The sequence below is a fragment of the Entelurus aequoreus genome, linkage group LG06 (genome assembly GCF_033978785.1).
Source record: "Entelurus aequoreus isolate RoL-2023_Sb linkage group LG06, RoL_Eaeq_v1.1, whole genome shotgun sequence".
NCBI classification, from domain to species: domain Eukaryota; kingdom Metazoa; phylum Chordata; class Actinopteri; order Syngnathiformes; family Syngnathidae; genus Entelurus; species Entelurus aequoreus.
This window is the reverse complement of record NC_084736.1, coordinates 13,769,714-13,797,213: the sequence shown is the minus strand read 5'-3', so window position 1 is coordinate 13,797,213 and position 27,500 is coordinate 13,769,714. Positions and strand designations below refer to the sequence as shown.

Below are 27,500 nucleotides of genomic sequence, written 5' to 3'. Positions count from 1 at the left end.
AAAAAATAAATGAATGATGCATCAATAATCGATTTTTAATCGAATCGTAGCTCCTGAACGGTAATCGAAAGGTAGATCCCCACCTCTAGAGCGCATGTAGAGTGCACACAGCAGGGGTGTCAAACTCATTTTAGATCGGGGGCCACACGGAGAAAAAAATCTACTGGATTGGTCAAATCACGACACGATAACTTAAAAATAAAGACAACTTCAGATTATTTTCTTTGTTTAAAAATCGAACAAGCACATTCTGAAAATGTACAAATCATAATGTTGTCTTTTTTTTTGTTACACTTGCATGTTGCGGTTAATCCAATCCAATCCAATCTAATCCACTTTATTTGTGTATCACATTTAAACAACAGAAATGTTTCCAAAGTGCTGCACAACAATATTAACAACAATACTCAAATATTATCCTTAGCTCCACCAATGACTGAATAAAAACCAAAAAATAAATAAATATAAAACCAATATAAAAATAAATATGATTAAAAACGATTTTAAAGGGTAACACCAATTAAAACAATAAATAGAAATCAACATTTTAAAAACACAGAGAACCACACAACTCACGTAGTGTTAAAAGCCAAAGAATAAAAGTGGGTCTTACGACGAGACTTAAAACACTCCACTGTATTATATAATACTATGTACATACTATTATAAACTATGTATATAATAGTATTCTATCTATGTCGTTTATGAATACATTATGTGACGATGTTCATCAGTCAACTCACTGGTGTTCATTTTCAACCTATCAAGATAAAAAATAATATCAAAATCAAATTACAGTATGTTATTTATGTAGTTTGCTCATCATATGTTTTTTTTTTTTTTTTTTACATATGTAGCATAATCTACAAAGAATTGCTATTGCGACTTCTAGTGGACACATTTAGAACTGCAGTTTCTTTTATTCAAAAATGTCGGCTCGATTTTTATACTTGGCAAACTCATCCCGCGGGCCGGAAAAAAACTGTTCACAGAGTATATCAGTGTGGTGACAATCTTCTCGCTGGTTGTATGCATCAAACTATACGATGATATACCTATTCCCGCTAACAAAACCTGGTCCGTTTTGCGACATAGGCGTCGATCCCGTGGGTGCTTCGGTGCCCGAGCACCCAGTGGCAACTTCCAATCTTTAAAATAATTTTTGTAAAATCAATCTGTCATAACGTGGACTATGGGGTGTTTGTTTTCCCGAGACGCAATAAAACTTGGAGTGGACATGGCGTGAAGGTAAGGACATGATTTAATATTACTATAAAAAAAGGAACAAAAAGCGCGCACAAGGTGGAAGTACAAAAACTTTGCTAAGAACACAAAAGACTAGCACAAAGGCAAAAACTATGAACATGAAATATACAACAGACACTTACTATGACATGAGAAGATCAGCATGAACTATGGAAAACATGAGTAGCATCAGGTAACAGAGGTAAACAGGGGTAACAGAGTTAATGTCGCCGGACAGACTGCCTGGCAACTGAAAGCTTAAATAATACCGACATGATTAGTGACAGGTGCGCGAGTGCAACACGTGAGACAGGTGCGTGACATGAGGACAGGTGAAAACTAATAAGATGTCATGGAAACAAAACAAACAAGAGTGCACAAAGAGTACAAAAACCAAACCGAACATAACCAAAACAAAACACGATCACACAGACATGACACAATCTTGTTGTTGTATGGTCCGTTCTACACAATAAAAAAGTCACAAATCATATAAACTATAATTGACAAAGCCTACCCGAGGTTTCATTGTACCGATAATTACCTACTGACACAATTATTTTGACGTCATCACACTGCACACGGGCTAATGAAGGGCATTGCGGAAGTCGCTTCCTAGCAGTTCCACTGTAGACACGACACAGGAGCCAAGCGTGCAGTTTTAACAACATTTAATGGGCATATATTTTTGTCCAACTCTTTCTCCAGTAGAACGTGACTTTTCGGTCACGTCCGTATCCTCTATGCCCTCCTGCTCCCGGCCGCTGACTGTTCACGACAACAGATGATTAGATTAACACGTACCACCTGTGAAATCTAATCACCTGCCAGCTGTGTCTCGCCGTCAGCACTGCCACGCCCCCCCCGTCTGATGCTGCTCTGTCCTCAGCACCATGGACAGAGGCGGTGACCTTTGCTCCACACCTCCCCCCACAGGCATACTTACTCAACAGCCATACATGTCACACTAAAAGTGGCAGTATGAACAACACCAAAAACTGTCATAAACATGTGCCATATAGTGAAACCACACTAAACAACAACGACAAACACATTTTGGAAGAATATTTGCACCGCAACACAACATGAACACTACATAAAAATTCCCAGAATTCCCTGCAGCACCAACTCTTCCGGGACTCTACAATATAAACAAACGCCATTGGTGGATCTACACCTAACATCCACTGTAATGATACCACGTACAATAGCGTACCTATCTAACAAATCAATGTGTATTTTACTTCTGTTTTAAAAATTATTTTTTAGTCTGTCTTTTGCTTCTATTTTTTTGTGGTGTACAGCCCTTTTGTTCTTCTGTTTTTAAAGGGCTTTATAAATAAAGTTGGTATGGTATGGTATGGTATGGTACCTAGTCGATACTACTATGATTACATCGATATTTTTTAACATCACAAAATCTTCTTTTTTTTATTGTTTTTATATATATTATGTTTATAAACTAAAGACACATGAGGACTTTGAATATGACCAATGTATGATCCTGTAACGACTTGGTATCGGATTGATACCTAAATGTGTGGTTTTCATCCAAAACTAATGTAAAGTATCAAAACAACTGAAGAATAAGTGATTATTACATTTTAACAGAAGTGTAGATAGAACATGTTGAAACAGAAAATAAGCAGATGTTAACAGTAAATGAACAAGTGGATTAATCATTTATTTTCTACCACTTGTCCTTAATAATTTTGACAAAATAATAGAATGATAAAGGACACAACATGTTACTGCATACGTCAGCAGACTTTGTTTAGTTACTGATAAAAGACAAGTTTTCTAGTATGTTCACTTTTTTATTTAGCACGTCTGCCATCCAACTTAAAGTCCTCCTGGTTGTGTTGCTGCAGCCGGCCGCTAATACGCCGCTTCCCACCTACAGCTTTCTTCTTTGCTGTCTTCATTGTTCATTAAACAAATTGCAAAAGATTCCCCAACACAGATGTCCAGAATACTGTGGAATTTTGCGATGAAAACAGACGACTTAATAGCTGGCCACAATGGTGTCCCAATATGTCCGCTACAATCCGTGACGTCACGCGCCAACGTCATCATACCGAGACGTTTTCAGCAGAATATTTCGCGGGAAATTTAAAATTGCACTTTACTAATCTAACCCGGCCGATGTTAAGATTTCATCATTGATATATAAACTATCAGACTGCGTGGTCGGTAGTAGTGGCTTTCAGTAGGCCTTTAATGTACCCTAAGATTTTTTTGTTAAAATAAAGCCAATAATGACATTTTTTGTGGTCCCCTTTCTTTAGAAAAGTACCGAAAAGTACCGAAATACTTTTGGTACCGGTACCAAAATACTGGAATCAGGACAACACTGATACACACCCACTGGCAGAAATGTAGATCTGCGCCTATGGTTTGCGACTGTTGTAACGAGATGTTGTTAAATGTTACAACAACGCACAACCAGCCCCTAGAAATTCTCTTTGCGTGGCTCCGTCCTTATTTTTAGAGGCTGGATGCTGATGAGACAGACGATAAAGCAAGAAGAGTGAGAAACGGCGATGGAAAAAAAAAAAAAAAAATGAGAGGAGGGGTGAGAGTTAGAGAGAGAGAGAGAGAGAGAAGGAGGGAGGGGATGGAGCCATTCTTACCTCTCACTCGATGAGGCAGCAGAGGGGAGGGGAGGCTCCATGCTGTTTATAAAAATCCAAGCTTGAGAATCCCCGACTCCACAAACTCACCACACACACATTCATCCTCACACACACACACACACACACATTCATCATCACACATCTGCTCCCTCTCTCTCTCTCTCCGGCTCCCTCCATCCCGGTGGACTCTGGCATCCTCCCGTCTTCTTCTCACAAGTCAGAGAGTGTTTGGAAGTGCGCTCCGAATGTCTTCCCGCCCGCGCTCCCTCAAAAGTGTGCGACTGACGGACTGACTCGAGCGAGCGCAGCCGGGAGGTCCGTCAAGTGTATGTGGGTCTTTGCCGGGCGCACCCCCCGCCGCTCCGCCTCTCGCGCCCCTCCTCAGGATCCGCGGGTCCTCTTCCTCCGCGACAGGCTCCCCACACCAAGCGGTCACCATTTCCGCCCCCGGGAGACCCACGCTGGCCGCTCAGCCCCTTCCCCGACTCAGCATCGGGAGGAAGACCCTGGTGGCGGCCGCTGTGGGGGTTATGCTGGTCCTGGTCCTGGTGGTGCTCATCCCCGTGCTGGTCAGCTCCGTGGGCACAGACCCCAGCCACTATGAGATGCTGGGCACCTGTCGGATGGTGTGCGACCCCTACCTGAACAAGGGCACCCCCAGCAGCAGCACCAGCTCCACGGGGCTCCAGGCGGAGGCGGAGGCGCTGAGCGACCACGGCAACGTGCTGCCGCCCTCCACGCTCCTGCAGGGCCCGCAGGGGAAGCCGGGCAGGCCGGGGAAGCCGGGGCTGCCCGGGCCACCGGGGGAGCCGGGGCCGCCCGGACCGGCGGGGCCTCCCGGTGACAGAGGGGACCAGGGCAGGACCGGGGTTTTGGGCTTGGGAGGGAACGGAGCTATCAGCACCGCCACCTACAGCACGGTGCCCCGGGTGGCCTTCTACGCCGGCCTCAAGAACCCGCACGAGGGCTACGAGATCCTCAAGTTCGACGACGTGGTCACCAACCTGGGCAACAACTACGACGGCATCGCCGGGAAGTTTGTGTGCAGCATCCCGGGCACGTACTTCTTCATCTACCACGTGCTGATGAGGGGAGGGGACGGCACCAGCATGTGGGCCGACCTCTGCAAAAACGGGCAGGTGAGTGCTCGGAAACTTTTGTCCCAATAGTCGTCTTCAATTCCACTCCAAAATTCCTTCAAAACAGGCTAGTTTTTGCCTCATCCCTCACTTAAAGCCTCTTTCGGGCGGTATAGCTCGGTTGGTAGAGTGGCCGTGCCATCAACCTGAGGGTTGCAGGTTCGATCCCCGCTTCCGCCATCCTAGTCACTGCCGTTGTGTCCTTGGGCAAGACACTTTACCCACCTGCTCCCAGTGCCACCCACACTGGTTTAAATGTAACTTAGATATTGGGTTTTCACTATGTAAAGCGCTTTGAGTCACTAGAGAAAAGTGCTATATAAATATAATTCACTTCACTTTCAACCTGTTAAGTGTTGTACTGCTCCATCAATGAACTGCAATCTACACATCCAGAGGGACTTTTCATCGTGGCAAGGGACTTTAACCAAGCTAACATGAAAACTGTGTTCCCTCATTTCCATCTATATGTAAATTTTGCAACCAGGGGTGGAAGCATGTTGGACATGGTGTACAGCAATATTAAACACGACAATAAAAAGGAAGTCTAAGTCTAAGTCTTAAGTTCCGAAAGAGAAAGAGATGATACGGTATTATCTGCTCACACATGCTACCTGGTGGTTGTTTGAGCACACTGCAGCTAGTCCTGGATAAAATCAACCAACCCCCAGTCCTTAATGCTTCAGCCACACGCAGGATTCTCACAGGAATGAGGCAAAAAACTAACCCGGACGCGCTGCCAAAGTGCACGAGTAGACAGAAATATCACAACCAAGCGGTGAAATAAACCAACGTTGTAGGAGAAAACTGTCCTGTCGGCCGATATTGCGGCGCTGCACTCGCAGGATTCTCACAGGAATGAGGCAAAAAACTAACCCGGACGCGCTGCAAAAGTGCACGAGTAGACAGAAACATCACAACACAGCGGTGAAACAAACCAACGTTGTAGGAGAAAACTGTCCTGTCGGCCGATATCGCGGCGCTGCACTCGCAGGATTCTCACAGGAATGAGGCAAAAAACTAACCCGGACGCGCTGCAAAAGTGCACGAGTAGACAGAAACATCACAACACGGCGATGAGACAACCAATGTTGTAGGAGAAAACTGTCCTGTCGGCCGATATTGCGGCGCTGCACTCGCAGGATTCTCACAGGAATGAGGCAAAAAACTAACCCGGACCCATTGTAAAAGTGCACGAGTAGACAGAAACATCACAACACGGCGATGAGACAACCAATGTTGTAGGAGAAAACTGTCCTGTCGGCCAATATTGCGGCGCTGCACTCGCAGGATTCTCACAGGAATGAGGCAAAAAACTAACCCGGACCCATTGTAAAAGTGCACGAGTAGACAGAAACATCACAACACGGCGATGAGACAACCAATGTTGTAGGAGAAAACTGTCCTGTCGGCAATATTGCTGCGCTGCACTCGCAGGATTCTCACAGGAATTAGGCAAAAACTAACCCAGACCCATTGTAAAAGTGCACGAGTAGACAGAAACATCACAACACGGCGATGAGACAACCAATGTTGTAGGAGAAAACTGTCCTGTCGGCCAATATTGCTGCGCTGCACTCGCAGGATTCTCACAGGAATTAGGCAAAAACTAACCCAGACGCACTGCAAAAGTGCACGAGTAGACAGAAATATCACAACACAGCGGTGAAACAAACCAACGTTGTAGGAGAAAACGGTCCTGTCGGCCAATATTGCGGCGCTGCACTCGCAGGATTCTCACAGGAATGAGGCAAAAAACTAACCCGGACCCATTGTAAAAGTGCACGAGTAGACAGAAACATCACAACACGGCGATGAGACAACCAATGTTGTAGGAGAAAACGGTCCTGTCGGCCAATATTGCGGCGCTGCACTCGCAGGATTCTCACAGGAATGAGGCAAAAACTAACCCGGACGCGCTGCAAAAGTGCACGAGTAGACAGAAATATCACAACACAGCGGTGAAACAAACCAACGTTGTAGGAGAAAACTGTCCTGTCGGCCGATATTGCGGCGCTGCACTCGCAGGATTCTCACAGGAATGAGGCAAAAAACTAACCCGGACCCATTGTAAAAGTGCACGAGTAGACAGAAACATCACAACACGGCGATGAGACAACCAATGTTGTAGGAGAAAACTGTCCTGTCGGCCGATATCGCGGCGCTGCACTCGCAGGATTCTCACAGAAATGAGGCAAAAACTAACCCAGACCCATTGTAAAAGTGCACGAGTAGACAGAAACATCCCAACACGGCGATGAGACAACCAATGTTGTAGGAGAAAACTGTCCTGTCGGCCAATATTGCGGCGCTGCACTCGCAGGATTCTCACAGTAATGAGGCAAAAACTAACCTGATGAGGTCACTGTAAACAACGGTACGGCAAATTTAAACTCGTTGGATGGAGAGATTGCAACACTGCGGCGACACAACCAATGTTGTAGTAGCGGTAAGGGGAAAACTGCTCTGTCTGCAATATTGCTGCGCTGATGAGGTCACAGCAAACAACAGCCCGGCAAATGTGAACTTGTTGGACAAAAATATTGCAACACAGCGGCAACACAACCAATGTTGTAGTATGTGAAGGGAAAACTGCCTTTTCGGCATTATTGCCGCACTGATGAGGTCATAGCAAACAACAGTCTGACAAGTGTAAGAGTCTTAGAAGATTATAATGCAAAGGCAACACAACCAATGTTGTAGTAGCGGTAAGGGGAAAACTGCTCTGTCTGCAATATTGCTGCACTGATGAGGTCATAGTAAACAACAGTCTGACAAGTGTAAGAGTCTTAGAAGATTATAATGCAAAGGCAACACAACCAATGTTGTAGTAGCGGTAAGGGGAAAACTGCCTTGTTGGCAATATTGCTGCGCTGATGAGGTCATAGCAAACAACAGTGACAAGTGTAAGAGTCTTAAAATATTACAACACAGCGGCAACGCAACCAATGTTGTAGTAGCGGTAAGGAGAAAACTGCTCTGTCTGCAATATTGCTGCGCTGATGAGGTCATAGTAAACAACAGTCTGACAAGTGTAAGAGTCTTAGAAGATTATAATGCAAAGGCAACACAACCAATGTTGTAGTAGCGGTAAGGGGAAAACTGCCTTGTCGGCATTATTGCCGCACTGATGAGGTCATAGCAAACAATAGTCTGACAAGTGTAAGAGTCTTAGAAGATTAATACGCAGCGGCAACACAACCAATGTTGTAGTAGCGGTAAGGGGAAAACTGCCCTGTTGGCAATATTGCTGCGCTGATGAGGTCATAGCAAACAACAGTGTCAAGTGTAAGAGTCTTAAAATATTATAACACAGCGGCAACACAACCAATGTTGTAGTAGCGGTAAGGAGAAAACTGCTCCGTCTGCAATATTGCTGCGCTGATGAGGTCATAGCAAACAACAGTCTGACAAGTGTAAGAGTCTTAGAAGATTATAATGCAAAGGCAACACAACCAATGTTGTAGTACGTTTAGGGAAAACTGCCCTGTCGGCAATATTGCTGCGCTGATGAGGTCATAGCAAACAACAGTCTGACAAGTGTAAGAGACTTAGAAGATTATAACACAACGGCAACACAACCAATGTTGTAGTAGCAGTAAGGGGAAAACTGCCCTGTTGGCAATATTGCTGCGCTGATGAGGTCATAGCAAACAACAGTGTCAAGTGTAAGAGTCTTGAAATATTATAACACAGCGGCAACACAACCAATGTTGTAGTAGCGGTAAGGGGAAAACTGCCCTGTTGGCAATATTGCTGCGCCGATGAGGTCATAGCAAACAACAGTCTGACAAGTGTAAGGGTCTTAGAAGATTATAACACAACGGCAACACAACCAATGTTGTAGTAGCAGTAAGGGGAAAACTGCTCTGTCTGCAATATTGCTGCGCTGATGAGGTCACAGCAAACAACAGCCCGGAAAATGTGAACTAGTTGGATAAAAAGATTGCAACACAGCGGCAACACAACCAATGTTGTAGTACGTGAAGGGAAAACTGCCTCGTCGGCATTATTGCCGCACAGATGAGGTCATAGCAAACAGTCTGTGTTAGATAGAACTATAACAACACAGCGGCAACACAACCAATGTTGTAGCGGCAGTGAGACTGCCGAGTCGACATTATTGATGAGGTCATGGCGAACAACAGTACGGTGAGACTGACACCAGGGCCTCCCGTGAGACCGTAGGGGTGGGGGTGGGGCTCCGTTCTGCATGAGTAATCGCTTTTAAAATGTCAATAAATGAATGACAATGCGCCTTATATGAAATGTAACGTACACCCAGGCCCTTCCTGCTCAGTCACTGATAAGAATATAATGATACATTGTTATTGTAACCCTAATAAAGGGGTCACACTAGGTTCAAATCCCAGCCGCAAAGGGCTGTAAATTTGCCTAAGTGTCTAGGTGCGTGGCCCTTTAAGAAGGCCGACCTGCCCTGGTTCTCCACCTGGGTCAGGAATTCAAAATGAGTCCCTCTCCTTGCTGGAAGTCACCAAAAAAAAAAGGCGTGAATTTGCATGTGTCAGGAAGGTGTGCAAATGTTCAAGTTTGATTAAAAAAAGAATAACAATTATTTTGTATAAAATAGAATAAAAATATTAAGCCCTTATGAGACGGTTGACTTTCAACACCAGCAGCTGCACAAATTGCACACAAAGACCACAACTTTGAAACAAGTCCCGAGACAACCAATCACAACGAGGCGCTGTTATCGACGCAGAACTGACGTCAGGGGTAGTGCAGGTGTACCTAATAAAGCGTCCCGGTGGATTATAATTCCCCCCGGTGGCGTGCAGAGCGCACATCTGTGGCGTGCGGCGCGCCTGCAGACAAAAATGTGTCAGCTGGTTGCAAACACCACCCCCCTCCTCCCCCACCCCCCCACCCCCCAGCATATGATGTGTCCTGACATTATACCCCCCCCCCCCCCCCCCCCCCACCTTCCCTTCTTTTCCAGAGTCCTCACCTTTACATCCCACCTTGTCATTGTAATTATCAGAATTAAGCATTTTGTACACACGTCGCGTTAAGTTAAGGCAGTAATTTCACGGCGGTGTGGAGGCATGAGGGGTAGGGGGGGGTTCTCTCAGGTCAGCGACGTGCACGTTTGTCGTGTCGTTTTTAGAGGCTGTGCGATGCAGCGGCTCAAATAAATCCTCCGTCATTCACAAACAGGAGGAATAAAAGCATCAAGAAGTTTCTTTAACAGGCCCAATATGGACAAAATACATATCATAAACATACAGTTTTGATGACTTGAAGTGCGGCCTCAGGGGCCATTTGTGGCTCGCAGATCATTGTTATGTTGACTCTAATAACACAAAGCTGCCACCGCCTGTTTTTTTTTACTGTTAAAAAAATGACATAGAATAAAAATATATGTTGTTATGAATTATTGACCTGGCTCCAATTACTTCTCATTCATTATTCCACTTTGAAATATGTCTTGGGAAAAATGTTGCATATTTTATGTTTGCCATATTAAAACCAAGGTTTTCTTTGACAAAGAGCATAAAACATAAACAAAAAAAAAAAAAAACAACCTTCTAATCGACAGATATACCTGAAGTTGATGTACAGATCTAAACATTGAAAGTGAAGAAAAAAAAAGACTTATGCTTACCACTTTTATGTGTGGGGTCATTTTGGATCCACAAGACATTTAGTGTATTTAAAAAACAAAACAAATAACTGTCATTGCTCAAGAATAATAAGGAATCAAAATCAATGTTGTTATGAATCATTGATCTATTCAAAGATCCAATTATTTCACATCAAATATTCTATTTAAATTATTTTTTGGGGGGGAAATTTTGTGTCTTTGACAAAAAGGGAGTACAAAATAAATAAATAAATACATTCTATCAATGGATAGAGCTGGAGTTGATTTGGAAAATCAAGCATTAAAGTAAAAAAAATAAATAAAAAAATAAATAAATTTTAAAAAATAAAAAAAATAAAATAAAAATAATAATTAAAAAAAAAAAAATATATATATATATATATATATATATATATATATATATATATATATATATATATATATATATATATATATATATATATATATATATATATATATATATATATATATATTTTATTGTGGCTCAACACATCCTTTTACTGTGGACTGCCCCATAATTTATAGTGGCCAACCACACCACTGTATGTATATATATATATATATATATATATATATATAAATATATATATATATATATATATATATATATATATATATATATATATATATATATATATATATATATATATATATATATATATATATATATATATATATATATATATAAAATGATGTGTCGGGCCACAATAAAATGATATGACGGACCACATAAAATGATGTGGCGGGCAACATTAGAATAATGTTGTTGGCCACAATAAATTTATGTGGCTGGCTACATAAATTATGTGATGAACCACGTAAAATTATGTGGCAGGCCACAAAAAGATGTGATGGACCACGTTAAAATTATGGGGCGGTCCACAATAAAATGAGATGGCGGGCCACCATAAAATTATGTGTCAGGCCACAATAAAATGATATAAGTGACCATATAAAATAATGTGGTAGGCCACATTAGAATAATGTGGTGGGTCACAATAAAATGGAGTGGCTGGCTACATAAATGACATTGTGGACCACATACAATGATGTGGCAGGCCACACAATGATGTGATGGACTACATTGAAATTATGGTGCGGTCCACAATAAAAACAGATGGAGGGACACTATTAAATCATATGGGGGACCACATAAAACTATGTGGTTGGCCACATTAGAATAATGTTTTCAGCCACCATACAATTAAGTGGTTGGCTACATAAATTATGTGATAAACCCCATCAAATGATGTGGCAGGCCACAAAATGATGTGATGGACCACGTTAAAATTATGGGGCGGTCCAAAATAAAGTGAGATGGAGGGCCAACATAAAATTATGTGTCAGGCCACGATAAAATTATATAAGTGACCACATAAAATTATGTGGTAGGCCACATTAGAATAATGTTGTCGCCACGATAAAATAAAGTGGTGGCTACATAAATTGTGTGATGAACCCCATAAAATGATGTGGCAGGCCACAAAATGATGTGATGGGGCGGTCCACAATAAAATGAGATGGAGGGCCGATATAAAATGATATGGCGGACCACATAAAATAATGTGGTTGGCCACATTGGAATAATGTGGTGGGCCATGATAAAATGGTGTGGAGAGCCACAATAAAATTATGTGGCGGTGCAAATTTAAATGTTGTGGTGTGCCATAAAATTATGTGATGGACCGCATTCAAATTATGGGGCGGGCCAGAATAAAATGATGTGTCAGGCCACATTTAAATTATCTGCTGGACCACATAAATTAGAATAATGTGGTGGGCCACAATAAAATGGTGTGACTGGCTACATAAATGACATGGTGGACCACATACAATGATGTGGCAGGCCACAAAATGATGTGATGGACCACATTGAAATTATGGTGCGGTCCACAATAAAAACAGATGGAGGGCCACTATTAAATCATATGGGGGACCACACAAAATTATGTGGTTGGCCACATTAGAATAATGTTTTCAGCCACCACACAATTAAGTGGTTGGCTACATAAATTATGTGATAAACCCAATCAAATGAGGTGGCAGGCCACAAAATGATGTGATGGACCACGTTAAAATTATGGGGCGGTCCAAAATAAAGTGAGATGGAGGGCCAACATAAAATTATGTGTCAGGCCATGATAAAATCATATGGGGGACCACATAACATTATGTGGTTGGCCACATTAGAATAATGTTGTCGGCCACCATAAAATTAAGTGGTTGGCTACATAAATTATGTGATAAACCCCATAAAATGATGTGGCCGGCCACAAAACGATGTGATGGACCATGTGGAAATTATAGGGGCGGTCCAAATATAAAAAGAGATGCAGGACCACAATAAAATGATGAGTTAGGCCACAATAAAATCATATTGCGGACTACATAAAATTATGTGGTTGGCCACATTAGAACAACGTGGTGGGCCATGATAAAATTATGTGGTTGGCCACATTAGAATAATGTTGTGGGCTATGATAAAATTATGTGGTGGGCCATGATAAAATGGTGTGGAGGGCCACAATAAAATGATGTGGCAGGGCAAATTTAAATGTTGGGGTGGGCCATAAAATGATGTGGTAGCCACGTTAAAATTATGGGGCGGTCCACAGTAAAATGATGTGGTGGGCCACAATAAAATGATGTGGCGGGCCAGAATCTGCTCCCGTGCCTTGAGTTAGACACCCGTGACCTAGCGTATGCAGGCATGTGACCATAAGTCGTCCCAACACACCGGAGCTAAGTTAACGACCGCCATGAAGTCTGCGGCGGGAAAGCCGCCGTGCTCTCGTCAAGGCCAGCGGGCGGGCGGGCGGGCGGGCGGGGGTTAACTCCACCCGCCGTGAAGTCGTGTGACGTAGGCATCGGCGGCGGTCGTAACGGTCGGGGCGTAAAACGCGTTGATATATAATCAGGGAGGGAAGAACATATGTTGGTGTTAAGACACCTTCTGTTGCTGCTTCATTGTCATCCAAAGGAGGGGGCTGCAGAGGCACTTTATCCCGCGCACGCACACACACACACACACACACACACACACACACACACACACACACACACACACACACACACACACACACACACACACACACACACACACACACACACACACACACACACACACGCACTCACACACACACACTTACTGAAAGTGTATCTCTGGAGGCCGTTTAAAAGTAGAAACTGCCTCTCTTTGTCTGTCTTTGAATGTCCTTTCACTCTCAAGCACTCGTGAGACATGTTTCTGTAGTCCGAGAATAATCCAATGGGGCGTGTGGCTGTGGTGTGATGTCATCGCCTTTCATTCTTACTCAACTCCGATTAAAGGACATCGTTATCAGCTGTCCCTTCGCTTATTTATTGCGAGCTAAAGACGGCCGCGTGACGTCACCAAACTAAACTATCTTTATTGTGCAGAACAGACTTTTTTAATGACGTCTGAGCAGTAACATGAGTGTTAACGAGCACCTTTCATCTCTCACCTGTTTAAGAGAAGGGGCCCTTAAACGCTTTTAAGTTCCTCTCCTTATTTCCTTCTAAGGCTGTCTAAATAAAGAGGAGACTAGAATTGAAGTTTAACAATTGATTCTATACAAAAAGGAGAAAGTACAACCGATTGTTAGAGCAGTGTTGGAGAGAGAGAACTGAACTATATGTAAAGTTCGGAGCAATCTCTAAAATGGTTGCCCATCTCTCATGCTTTTGTCCTTCCTGTTTGATGGCGGGTATCGGAACTGAAAGTTAACTAACCGCGTGTGCCGAGCATACACACAGTGGGCCCCATTCAGCAATACGTTCCTAACTTTTGCTCTTATCTTTCTTCCGAAGTGATTTCCTAAGAGGAGTCCATTCAAATTCATGACGTGTTCTTAAACGACCAAGTTCTTCCCACCTGCTGTTCTTAAGTTGCTGAATGCCAAATGGTTAGCGCGTGCGTCCATCCATCCATCCATATTCTTCTGCTTGTCCGAGGTCGGGTCGCGGGGGCAGCAGCCTAAGCAGGAAAGCCCAGACTTTCCTCTCCCGAGCCACTTCGTCCAGCTCTTCCCGGGGGATCCCGAGGCGTTCCCAGGCCAACCGGGAGACATAGTCTTCCCAACGTGTCCTGGGTCTTCCCCGTGGCCTCCTACCGGTCGGACGTGCCCTAAACACCTCCCTAGGGAGGCGCTCGGGTGGCATCCTGACCAGATGTCCGAACCACCTCATCTGGCTCCTCTCTATGTGGAGGAGCAGCGGCTTTACTTTGAGCTCCCCCCGGATGGCAGAGCTTCTCACCCTATCTCTAAGGGAGAGCCCCGCCACCCGGCGGAGGAAACTCATTTCGGCCGCTTGTACCCGTGATCTTGTCCTTTCGGTCATAACCCAAAGCTCATGACCATAGGTGAGGATGGGAACGTAGATCGACCGGTAAATTGAGAGCTTTGCCCTCCGGCTCAGCTCCTTCTTCACCACAACGGATCGATACAGCGTCCGCATTACTGAAGACACTGCACCGATCCGCCTGTCGATCTCACAATCCACTCTTCCCTCAGTCGTGAACAAGACTCTTAGGTACATGAACTCCTTCACTTGGGGCAGGGTCTCCTCCCTCACCCGGAGATGGCACTCCACCGTTTTCCGGGCGAGAACCATGGATTCGGACTTGGAGGTGCTGATTCTCATCCCAGTCGCTTCACACTCGGCTGCGAACCGATCTCTTATCTTTCTTCCTAAGTAATTTCCTATTAGGAGTCCATTCAAATTCATGAAGTGTTCTTAAACGGCCAAATTGTTCCCACCTGCTGTTCTTAAGTTGCCGAATGCCAAATGGTTAGCGCATGCGTGTCCATCATAATTTGCATATTAAACACACCCTTATTTCCCCAATATTCATTTGTAAACACCCTTAATTCCATAATTTGCAAAGGTAAGCGCCCTTAATTCCCCATATAAGGGCACAATTCCGGGGGCTATAGTGCATCTGCCCACAATACGAAGGTCCGGGGTTCGATCCTGCGCTCTGGATCTTTCTGTGTGGAGTTTGCATGTTCTCCCCCCTGACTGCGTGGGTTCCCTCCGGGTACTCCGGCTTCCTCCCACCTCCAAAGACATGCACCTGGGGATAGGTTGATTGGCAACACTAAATTGGCCCTAGTGTGTGAATGTGAGTGTGAATGTTGTCTGTCTATCTGTGTTGGCCCTGACTTGTCCAGGGGGTACCCCGCCTTCCGCCCGAATGCAGCTGAGATAGGCTCAAGCGACCCCGCGCAACCCCAAAAAAGGGACAAGCGGTAGAAAATAGATGGATGGATGGATGGAGGGCACAATTCCGAAGCCGAACATCAAACACACGGAGAAAACACAAACAGATTACACAAGAGAAATTTGTATTATCCCGCGAGAAAATACATAATGTCAAAACGTAAGTTTAAGAAAGGGGGGACTGCTGAGGTAGCCTAAAGCGTTCAAATAAATATTCGTCAATGGGCAGATTTTCACGAACCGTTCAGGAAATGTTCGAAATGGGATAAGGAACATCTGATTACATTTTTGGCCTGGTCCAGATCATTTCTACTACGTTAGCTTATGTTTCGGTTTCTGTGTGTGTGTTTATGTTAGCGGCCCTGCAGACACAAAGATAGTAAATGACTGACAAGAGTGTACACTACGTATCTTCCATTCTGCTACAGATAACCGAAAAGGTTATGGGTGGATTTTCATCGAACTCTCAGGCAATGTCAGAAATGGGATACGAAACGAGTGATTACATTTCGGGACTGATCCGGATCATTTATGCTATGTTACGAGCTTCAACTACTGTGTTTGCATGCTTGCGTCTCGCCTCCACCCACAGAGATAAGTATAGTGTGTACGGCTGACAAGAGGCTTCACTTTGTTTCTTTAATTTTGCTGTAAATATCTCATAAAGTTATAGGCACATTTTGATGAAACTTCCAGAAGCAGTCAAAGATGGGATAAGGAACAAATGATTAGATTTTGGGACCGTCTGGAATCAGGATTTTTTTTCTACTATTGGGAGGTAGGGCCTAGTGGAGATTTGCACTCTCAGAGTGCTTTTCAAGTTTTAATTAAGCGATACTTGAGTAGGGCTGCAGCTATCGATTATGTTAGTAGTCGAGTAATCCACAGATTTTTATTATTTTTTGATTAATCGAGTAATCAGACAACCACACGTTCTCGCCTCAATAAGTTTTTTTTAGATTAGAAGACAAATAAATGATTTTTCTGATTACCTTTATTTTTTTCTTTTTATAAAAACACATACCAATAAAGTTAAACTTTTACCATATGGGCATCACTTTATATTACTCAAAGTAATATGTATATATATATATATATATATATATATATATATATATATATATATATATATATATATATATATATATATATATATATATATATATATATATATATATATATATATATATATATATATATATATATATATATATATACATACACACACACACGCAGACATACAGCCTCTTTCCTGAGCTATTTCATCCCTACAAGCCTGTTTCGCATGTTTCGCTGCTCTTCGGGGGATTTTATTTTTAGTAAAATGTTTCGCAGTTTTCCCTGCTCTTCAGGGGATTTTATTTTTTAATAAAATCCCCTGAAGAGCAGGGAAACCTGCAAAAACAGGCTTTTTATTTTTAATGAAATGTTTTGCCGTTTTCCCTGCTCTTCAGGGGATTTTATTAAAAAGGGACAAGCAGTAAAAAAAAAGAATGGATGGATGGATGGATCAAATAAATGTAGGTGAATTATTTGTGCTTAGTAGGGGTGTAAATCTTTGGATATCTAATGATTCGAGCCGATTCTGAATCTTGGGGTGACGATTCAATTTGGAATGGATTCTTGATTTAACACCATTCTGGATGTATTATTTGGTATAATAATTATAAAAAAAAATTTCAAAACAGGTAAGAAAAGCTCCTTCTGGTGGCATGGAGATGGTTAAAAAACATTTTTTAAAAAGGTATTTTTTTATAAAAAAAAAATTTTTAAATTGATTTTTGAAAATTACCAATCGATTAGAATCAGGATGAATACGAATCGCGTTTCCGATCTGAATCACATTTTTTGTGCACCCATAGTGCATTTGGCTCTACCGTTTTGGTACCCTTCCAGATGCGTATTGGGATAAGGTAAACATCTGTTCAGTATTTTAACATAAAAGTGTTTGATTGTGAGGCATTAAAAGCCACAAAATGCAACGGGTCCATCAGACCCACAAACGCTGGCTGAGTAACAACAATATGAACATTGCACGGAAAATGTCTCTGCCAGTTTCTGCATCCCACACTTATTCTTTTTTTGTGTTTCTGCACCTGCGGTTCCCACATAAGGTTGCAACATTGTTTGTCAACACTGTCTGCTCTCATTTTCTCGCACATTTGACCCTCTGATGTTCTGTGTACCTACACTCTGTCCTCCTCCTTTCTAGGCCTGCTGTGTGTGTGTGTGTGTGTGTGTGTGTGTGTGTGTGTGTGTGTGTGTGTGTGTGTGTGTGTGTGTGTGTGTGTGTGTGTGGGTGGTACACAGAACATCAATTTCCACACTTCTATTAGCCCCGGGTCCAGTAGACCCGGACATCTTATATGTAATAGAAATGTGTAGGGGGGGGGTGTATGGTCATTAAATATGTATTCTGATATATGTTCTTCACAGAAAATGAGCCGAAGTCAGTGAGTCTCAGTTTGAAAAATTAATTAATTATATAATTTTTCTTTTACTAAAAAATTAAAACAGGTCTCACAGACCCTGACACCCGCTGGCCGTTCTGGAAACACTGTGGAAACGCTCCCCCGCCCACACTAGTACATCATGCAAAAGCGAGGCAATTATTTTGCCTCGGGGTCCAAATTTAGAGAAAAAAATGTGTCTAGGGAGGTCGGTATATCTATTTTTAGGAACACTAATACAAAACCCTCACAATAATGTCAGATTTAATACTAAAAACGTTATGACAGACCGCCTGACAAAACGTAATGGAATTTGAATTTTTTTTTTACTGAATGAGACATCCAGAATGTACATGAAAATAAAGAATGTGGGATTTACAATATTAACTATGAAGGATAAAACACTGAATATTGACAACATATGAACGTCACACCCCCTCTTGATCAACATTTTACAATCAAGCGAAACGCAACAAAAACGCGACAAACACAGCGAAATATGAACGCAAAGGGTAAAAAAACGCTCTCCCTGACCACCTGAGGGCACCACAGACTGTGGATGCTTTTAAAAAAGGCTTAAAACCCCTTCTTTAAAAAAAAAAAAAAAAAAAGCCTTTTTATAGATATATGCATTCTAGTTCTAGCTATTAGGCTGTTCTAGTTTTTATTTATTTTTATTTTTATTATATATATATATATTTTTTTTAATACACTGTAGCACTTTGAGGTTGTTTGCTCAATGTAAAGGGCTTTTTACAAATAAAATCTATTATTATTATTAGTATTATTATTATAACTTTTCACCAAGACTGAATATAAACGCAACAAAAACGCGACAAACACAGCGAAATATGAACGCAAAGGGTAAAAAAAACGCTCTCCCTGACCACCTGAGGGCACCACAGACTGTGGATGCTTTTAAAAAAAGGCTTAAAAGCCCGTCTTTTAAAAAAAAAATTTTTTTTAGATATTCGCATACTAGTTATAGCTATTTGGCTGTTCTAGTTTTTATTTTTATTTATTTCTTTATTATCTTTTTATTTATTTATATATTTTTTGTAATACACTGGAGCACTTTGAGATTGTTTACTCAATATAAAGTGCATTTTACAAATAAAATCTGTTATTATTATTATTAAAACCCCCCACCTACTATCTGATAGAGTTTTATTGTCATTATTACAGTGAACAGTTGTTTGCTCAATGTAAAGTGCTTTTTACAAATAAAATCTATTATTATTATTATTATTATTATAACTTTTCACCAAGACTGAATATAAACGCAACAAAAACGCGACAAACACAGCGAAATATGAACGCAAAGGGTAAAAAAACGCTCTCCCTGACCACCTGAGGGCACCACGGACTGTGGATGCTTTTAAAAAAGGCTTAAAACCCCTTCTTTAAAAAAAAAAAAAAAAAAGCCTTTTTATAGATATATGCATACTAGTTCTAGCTATTAGGCTGTTGTAGTTTTTATTTATTTTTATTTTTATTATATTTTTATTATTATTTTTTAATACACTGTAGCACTTTGAGGTTGTTTGCTCAATGTAAAGTGCTTTTTACAAATAAAATCTATTATTATTATTATTATTATTATTATAACTTTTCACCAAGACTGAATATAAACACAACAAAAACGCGACAAACACAGCGAAATATGAACGCAAAGGGTAAAAAAAACGCTCTCCCTGACCACCTGAGGGCACCACAGACTGTGGATGCTTTTAAAAAAAAGGCTTAAAAGCCCGTCTTTAAACAAAAATTTTTTTTTTAGATATTCGCATACTAGTTATAGCTATTTGGCTGTTCTAGTTTTTATTTTTATTTATTTCTTTATTATCTTTTTATTTATTTATATATATTTTTTTAATACACTGGAGCACTTTGAGATTGTTTACTCAATATAAAGTGCATTTTACAAATAAAATCTGTTATTATTATTATTAAAAACCCCCACCTACTATCTGATAGAGTTTTATTGTCATTATTACAGTGAACAGTTGTTTGCTCAATGTAAAGTGCGTTTTACAAATAAAATCTATTATTATTATTATTATTATTATAACTTTTCACCAAGACTGAATATAAACGCAACAAAAACGCGACAAACACAGCGAAATATGAACGCAAAGGGTAAAAAAACGCTCTCCCTGACCACCTGAGGGCACCACGGACTGTGGATGCTTTTAAAAAAGGCTTAAAACCCCTTCTTTTTTTTTTTTTTTTTAAAAAGCCTTTTTATAGATACATGCATACTAGTTGTAGCTATTAGGCCGTTCTAGTTTTTATTTATTTTTATTTTTATTATTATTTTTTAATACACTGTAGCACTTTGAGGTTGTTTGCTCAATGTAAAGTGCTTTTTCAAATAAAATCTATTATTATTATTATTATTATTATAACTTTTCACCAAGACTGAATATAAACGCAACAAAAACGCGACAAACACAGCAAAATATGAACGCAAAGGGTAAAAAAAAACGCTCTCCCTGACCACCTGAGGGCACCACAGACTGTGGATGCTTTTAAAAAAAGGCTTGAAAGCCCGTCTTTAAAATTTTTTTTTTTTTTAGATATTCGCATACTAGTTATAGCTATTTGGCTGTTCTAGTTTTTATTTTTATTTATTTCTTTATTATCTTTTTATTTATTTATATTTTTTTTTTAGTACACTGGAGCACTTTGAGATTGTTTACTCAATATAAAGTGCTTTTTACAAATAAAATCTGTTATTATTATTATTTTTAAAAAAACCCTACTATCTGATAGAGTTTTATTGTCATTATTACAGTGAACAGGTTCAAAGAACAACGAAATTGGAGCAGATCCCCTAAGGGGCATACACAATCATTTGGTAATATTTGGTAATACTCTTGGGTGCCACAGGGCGGTACGGGACAGGACACTTTCACACCTGCCCTTCCATGACTACATTTTGAGTAGTCGTAATGCAGATCTTGGACCAGCAGCGGCCAAGACAAAGTGTACTTGGACCCACATCAGCAGATGAAGCGCCCAGGTGGAGCTCCATCGGTGGCATACCTTCCACAGCTCATTAAGGCCCAGCGCGCTGGGACAGGGGTGGTGGGAGGAGAGAGCAGCAGCATTTTATCATCTTCTGGCTGCAGTGGAGCGATGGCGTTGGCATGCCCCGCAGTGCCGTTTCACCCCGGCAAAGCGCGGCTCCAGCTCCTCCACAGGGGGGAAGGGGACGTTCTTTCCAAGCGGTGTCAAACATCCAAAGTTGACTTTTTTTTCTTTCTTTTTTTTTTCCTGTTCTTATACGTGAGAGAATGAATCTCGGCATCGTCCCCGGAACTTTTCTCCCGCTTCCTGGGAGACAAACAAAATCTATTTCCAGCACAGCCAATTTCTCCTTCCTGCACTGCAAAAAGTCAGTGTTCAAAAACAAGAATTTTTTTTTTTACAAAAATTAGGGGTATTTTACTTGAACTAAGCAAAATTATCTGCCAATAGAACAAGAAAATTTGGCTTGTCGAGACTTTCCAAAACAAGTCAAATTAGCTAACCTCAATGAACCCAAAAATACCTTAAAATAAGTATATTCTCACTAATAACAAGTGCACTTTTCTTGGTAGAAAAAAAAAAAGTGAAACTACCAATGATAGTCAAACACACACTAGGTGTGGTGAAATGTGTCCTCTGCATTTGACCCATCCCCTTGTTCACCCCCTGGGAGGTGAGGAGAGCAGTGGGCAGCAGCCGTGGCCGCGCCCGGGAATCATTTTTGGTGATTTAACCCCCAATTCCAAACCTTGATGCTGAGTGCCAAGCAGGGAGGTAATGGGTCCCATTTTTATAGTCTTTGGTATGACTCGGCCGGGGTTTGAACTCACAACCTACCAAACACTCTAATAATAATAATAGATTTTATTTTTAAAAAGCACTTTACATTGAGTAAACAACCTCAAAGTGCTACAGTGTATTAAAAAAATAAAATAAAAAGGTAATTAAAAAATAAAATAAAATAAAAACTAGAACAGCCAAATAGCTAGAACTAGTATGCGTATATCCAAAAAAAAAAAAAAAGGCTTTTTTAAAAAGAAGGGTTTTTAAGCCTTTTTTTTAAAAGCATCCACAGTCTGTGGTGCCCTCAGGTGGTCAGGGAGAGCGTCGGAGCAGAAAGCCCGGTCTCTAACCACTAGGCCACTGAAAAAGAGACCCTTTCGCTCAATATGTTGAAAAATATTCTTAAATTAAGTAAATGCTCGTGCCATTATCTTGACATATGCGCTCGGCATCATGATTTTTTTTTTTCATGCTTGAAGTAAGAAATGATTACTTTAAAAAAGTAGTTTTATACTCGTGAGTGTTGATGACACAGCTTTGCAACAGTTGATATTCTAGTTTCAAGCATGTTTTACTCAATATAGGCCATACAATCTCAGCAACAAGCTATAATATCTTACTGAGATCATTTAGGACCAAAACCCTTAAAACAAGTAAATTACTCTAACATAAAATCTGCTTAGTGAGAAGAATTATCTTATCAGACAGAAAATAAGCAAATATCACCCTTATTTGAGATATTTAATCTTACCTAGATTTCAGTTTTTGCAGTGTGGCTTCCACGACTTCTTCGGGAAATCCCCGTCCGGATCTAAAATCGACGCCCCACGACGGAAGCAACCAAGTGAACAGACTATTGTGTCAGCCGCTCAATTTAGTTGTAATTAAAAGGCCGCTCGCACATCCTGGGTGTGGTGTTCCGCACTTCCCCTCGTCTTTAATATTGTTATTAATCCGCAAAAACACTTTCAGACTTAATTAAAAGCAACGACTGGAGCGTCGGCCTCTCCGGAGGGCCGTAGTGAATAATCACTGTCTCCTCCTTTAATAAGCTTCAACGTCCTTCGTGCACATGGCGCTTCCCTCGCAATTATCGCCGCAGTCTGCCTCTCGCATCCCCGCGCATGCACACGCACACTCCTACTGTGCGCTGTCCTCCAGCTCTCCTCTACGGGGAAATTCACTATTCAGAGTGCGAGGGTTCAGTTGACACAATGAAGAAAGTTTACACTCGGCTTTTGTGTGGCCCTAAACAACATTTTGTTTGTGTAAACACACTCAGTCTACTTTAGTCATCTACTAAAAAACACATTTTTGAATTCATTTGGTTGAAGCTGCTTTTTCAAAACAAACAGTGTTGTCTTGGGCAATTATTTTGCCACGGGGGATCCAAATTTAGGCCGGTATATCTATTTTTAGGAACACTAATACAAAACCCCACAATAATGTTTGATTGAAATCGGACGTTATTATTGTCATTCAAATTTGAACTTTACAGGACAGATAACAACTCAATTTTGTTGCATTAGCTCGCTGTAGAGCAGGATAGTAGAGCAATATATAAATATGTATAATAGATATAAATAAATACATTACTGTACGGATAAATATATTGCCCTTTTTGCATATGCATCCACGTTTATGGATGTATGTTATATTGTCTTTATATTCCAGTGACTTAATCTGTTTTTGGTGGGGGAATTGTCTGATGGCCTGAGGGAAGAAGCTGTTGGTTCTGCTACGGAGGCTGCGGAACCTCTTTCTAGAGTCCAGCAGTGAAAACAATCCTCGTTATGACAGACCGCCTGAAAAAAACGGAATGGAATTTTACATTTTTCTGCTAAATGAGACATCAGTGGCCTAGTGGTTAGAGCAGGGGTCCCCAAACTTTTTGACTCGGGGGCCGCATAGGGTTAAAAAAATTTGGCCGGGGGCCAGGCTGTGTATATATATATATATATATATATATATATATATATATATATATATATACACTACCGTTCAAAAGTTTGGGGTCACATTGAAATGTCCTTATTTTTGAAGGAAAAGCACTGTACTTTTCAATGAAGATAACTTTAAACTAGTCTTAACTTTAAAGAAATACACTCTATACATTGCTAATGTGGTAAATGACTATTCTAGCTGCAAATGTCTGGTTTTTGGTGCAATATCTACATAGGTGTAAAGAGGCCCTTTTCCAGCAACTATCACTCCAGTGTTCTAATGGTACAATGTGTTTGCTCATTGGTTCAGAAGGCTAATTGATGATTAGAAAACCCTTGTGTAATCATGTTCACACATCTGAAAACAGTTTAGCTCGTTACAGAAGCTACAAAACTGACCTTCCTTTGAGCAGATTGAGTTTCTGGAGCATCACATTTGTGGGGTCAATTAAACGCTCAAAATGGCCAGAAAAAGAGAAAATACATCTGAAACTCAACAGTCTATTCTTGTTCTTAGAAATGAAGGCTATTCCACAAAATTGTTTGGGTGACCCCAAACTTTTGAACGGTAGTGTATATATAAATATATATATATATATATATATATATATATATATATATATATATATATATATATATATATATATATATATATATATATATATATATATATATATATATATATATATATATATATATATATATATATATACATACATACATGTATACATTGTCTTATAATCCGTTTTGTCACTTAACATCAATTAACATTGATGTTCATCAACATTTTACATTGTCACGTTATCGATGGGAAAATTCCTTTTTAGACAATATGATTTGCCTGAGCGACTAGGAGACACCAAGAGTAACAAGCGGTAGAAAATGGATTAGAAAGGAAAGATTTAAAAAAAAAAATTTTTTTTTTTTTTTTTAAATTTAGCACTTTCTGTGGGCCGGATTTTGGAAGCTGGGGGGCCGTATCCGGCCCGCGGTCCGTAGTTTGGGGACCCCTGGGTTAGAGTGTCCGCCCTGAGATCGGTAGGTTGTGAGTTCAAAACCCCGGCTGAGTCATACCAAAGACTATAAAAATGGGACCTATTACCTCCCTAATTGGCACTCAGCATCGAGGGTTGGAATTGGGGGTTAAATCACCAAAAATTATTCTGCCCACTGCTCCCCTCACCTCCCAGGGGGTGATCAAAGGTGATAGGTCAAATGCAGAGAATAATTTTGCCACACCTAGTGTGTGTGTGTGTGACAATCATTGGTACTTTAACTTTAACCCAGAATGTACATGAAAATAAAGAATGTGGGATTTACAATATTAACTATGAAGGATAAAACACTGAATATTGACAACATATGAACGTCACGCATTTTTGCAATAAAGCGAAATGCAACAAAACACAGTGAAATATGAACGCCAAGGGTAAAAAAAAAACTACTACAATCTGATATATCTGATATATCACTAAGCTTTAGAACTTTGTTGTAAAAAAATCTCCTTCCACGTCTGTCCCTGACACCCGTATTTAAGGCTGGCCACTCTGGAAACACTCTGTGGAAACGCTCCCCCCCCCCGCACACTAGTACATCATGCAAAAGCGAGGAAATTATTTTGCCACGGGGTGTATAGAAAAAAATGTGTCTAGGGGGGCCGGTATATCTATTTTTAGGAACACTAACTAATACAAAAGAGACAAGCGGTAGAAAATGGACGGATGGATGGATAATACAAAACCTCACAATAATGTCTGATTGAAAGCTAAAAACATTATAACAGACCGCCTGAAAAAACGGAATGGAATTCGACATTTTTTTACCGAATGAGACACCCAGAATATACACGAAAAAAAAGAATGTGGGATTTACAATATTAACTATGAAGGATAAAACACTGAATATTGACAACATATGAGCGTCACACCCCCTCTCCATCCACATATTTTACAATCAAGAGCGAAATGCAACAAAAATGCAACAAACAGTGAAATAATTGCCTCGGGGTCCAAATGTATAGAAAACAATGTTTCTAGGGGGGCCGGTACATCTATTTTTAGGAACACTAACTAATACAAAAGGGACAAGCGGTAGAAAATGGATGGATGGATGGATAATACAAAACCTCACAATAATGTCTGATTGAATACTAAAAACGTTATGACAGATTTCCTAAAAAAACGGAATGGAATTTTCCATTTTTCTACTAAATGAAACACCCAGAATGTACACGAAAATAAAGAATGTGGGATTTACAATATTAACTATGAACGATAAAACACTGAATATTGACAACATATGAACGTCACACCCCCTCTCCATCCACATATTTTACAATCAAGCGAAACGCAACAAAAATGCAACAAACACGGCAAAATATGAACGAGAAGGGTAAAAAAAAATCCACCTACAATCTGATATATCTGATATACGTATATCACTGATCATCTGATATGTGTCTGGGGGGCCGGTATATCTATTTTTAGGAACACTAATAGAAAACCTCACAATATTGTCTGATTGAATACATTGAAAACATTACGACAGACCGCCTGAAAAAACGGAATGGAATTTGACTTTTTTTTTTTAGGAACACTAACTAATACAAAAGGGACAAGCGGTAGAAAATGGCTGGATGTATGGATGATACAAAACCTCACAATAATGTCTGATTGAATACTAAAAACTTTATGACAGACCGCCTGAAAAAACGGAATGGAATTTTACATGTTTCTACTAAATGAGACACCCAGAATGTACACGGAAATAAGGAATGTGGGATTTACAATATTAACTATGAAGGATAAAACACTGAATATTGACAACATATGAACGTCACACCCCCTCTCCATCCACATATTTTACAATCAAGCGAAATGCAACAAAAATGCAACAAACAGTGAAATAATTGCCTCGGGGTCCAAATGTATAGAAAACAATGTTTCTAGGGGGGCCGGTATATCTATTTTTAGGAACACTAACTAATACAAAAGGGACAAGCGGTAGAAAATGGATGGATGGATGGATAATACAAAACCTCACAATAATGTCTGATTGAATACTAAAAACGTTATGACAGACCGCCTAAAAAAACGGAATGGAATTTTCCATTTTTCTACTAAATGAGACACCCAGAATGTACACGAAAATAAAGAATGTGGGATTTACAATATTAACTATGAAGGATAAAACACTGAATATTGACAACATATGAACGTCACACCCCCTCTCCATCCACATATTTTACAATCAAGCGAAACGCAACAAAAATGCAACAAACACAGCAAAATATGAACGCGAAGGGTAAAAAAAACCCCACCTACCATCTGATACATCAATAAGCTTTAGAACTTTGTTGTAAAAAAATCTCCTTCCGCGTCTGTCCCTGACACCCGCATTTA

At 40.5% G+C, this 27,500-nt stretch overlaps 1 protein-coding gene across 1 annotated transcript in view; it reads left to right on the top strand.

The window, feature by feature from the left end:
* Positions 1 to 3,892: 3,892 nt before the first annotated feature.
* Positions 3,893 to 27,500, top strand: part of LOC133651843 (C1q-related factor) — a 101,285-nt gene continuing 77,677 nt past the window's right edge. Inside the window, exon 1 of the mRNA XM_062050017.1 lies at positions 3,893 to 5,020. Within this exon, the coding sequence (XP_061906001.1) occupies positions 4,412 to 5,020 (609 nt within the window). The 5' untranslated portion in view covers positions 3,893 to 4,411. The remainder of the gene's footprint in view (positions 5,021 to 27,500) is intronic.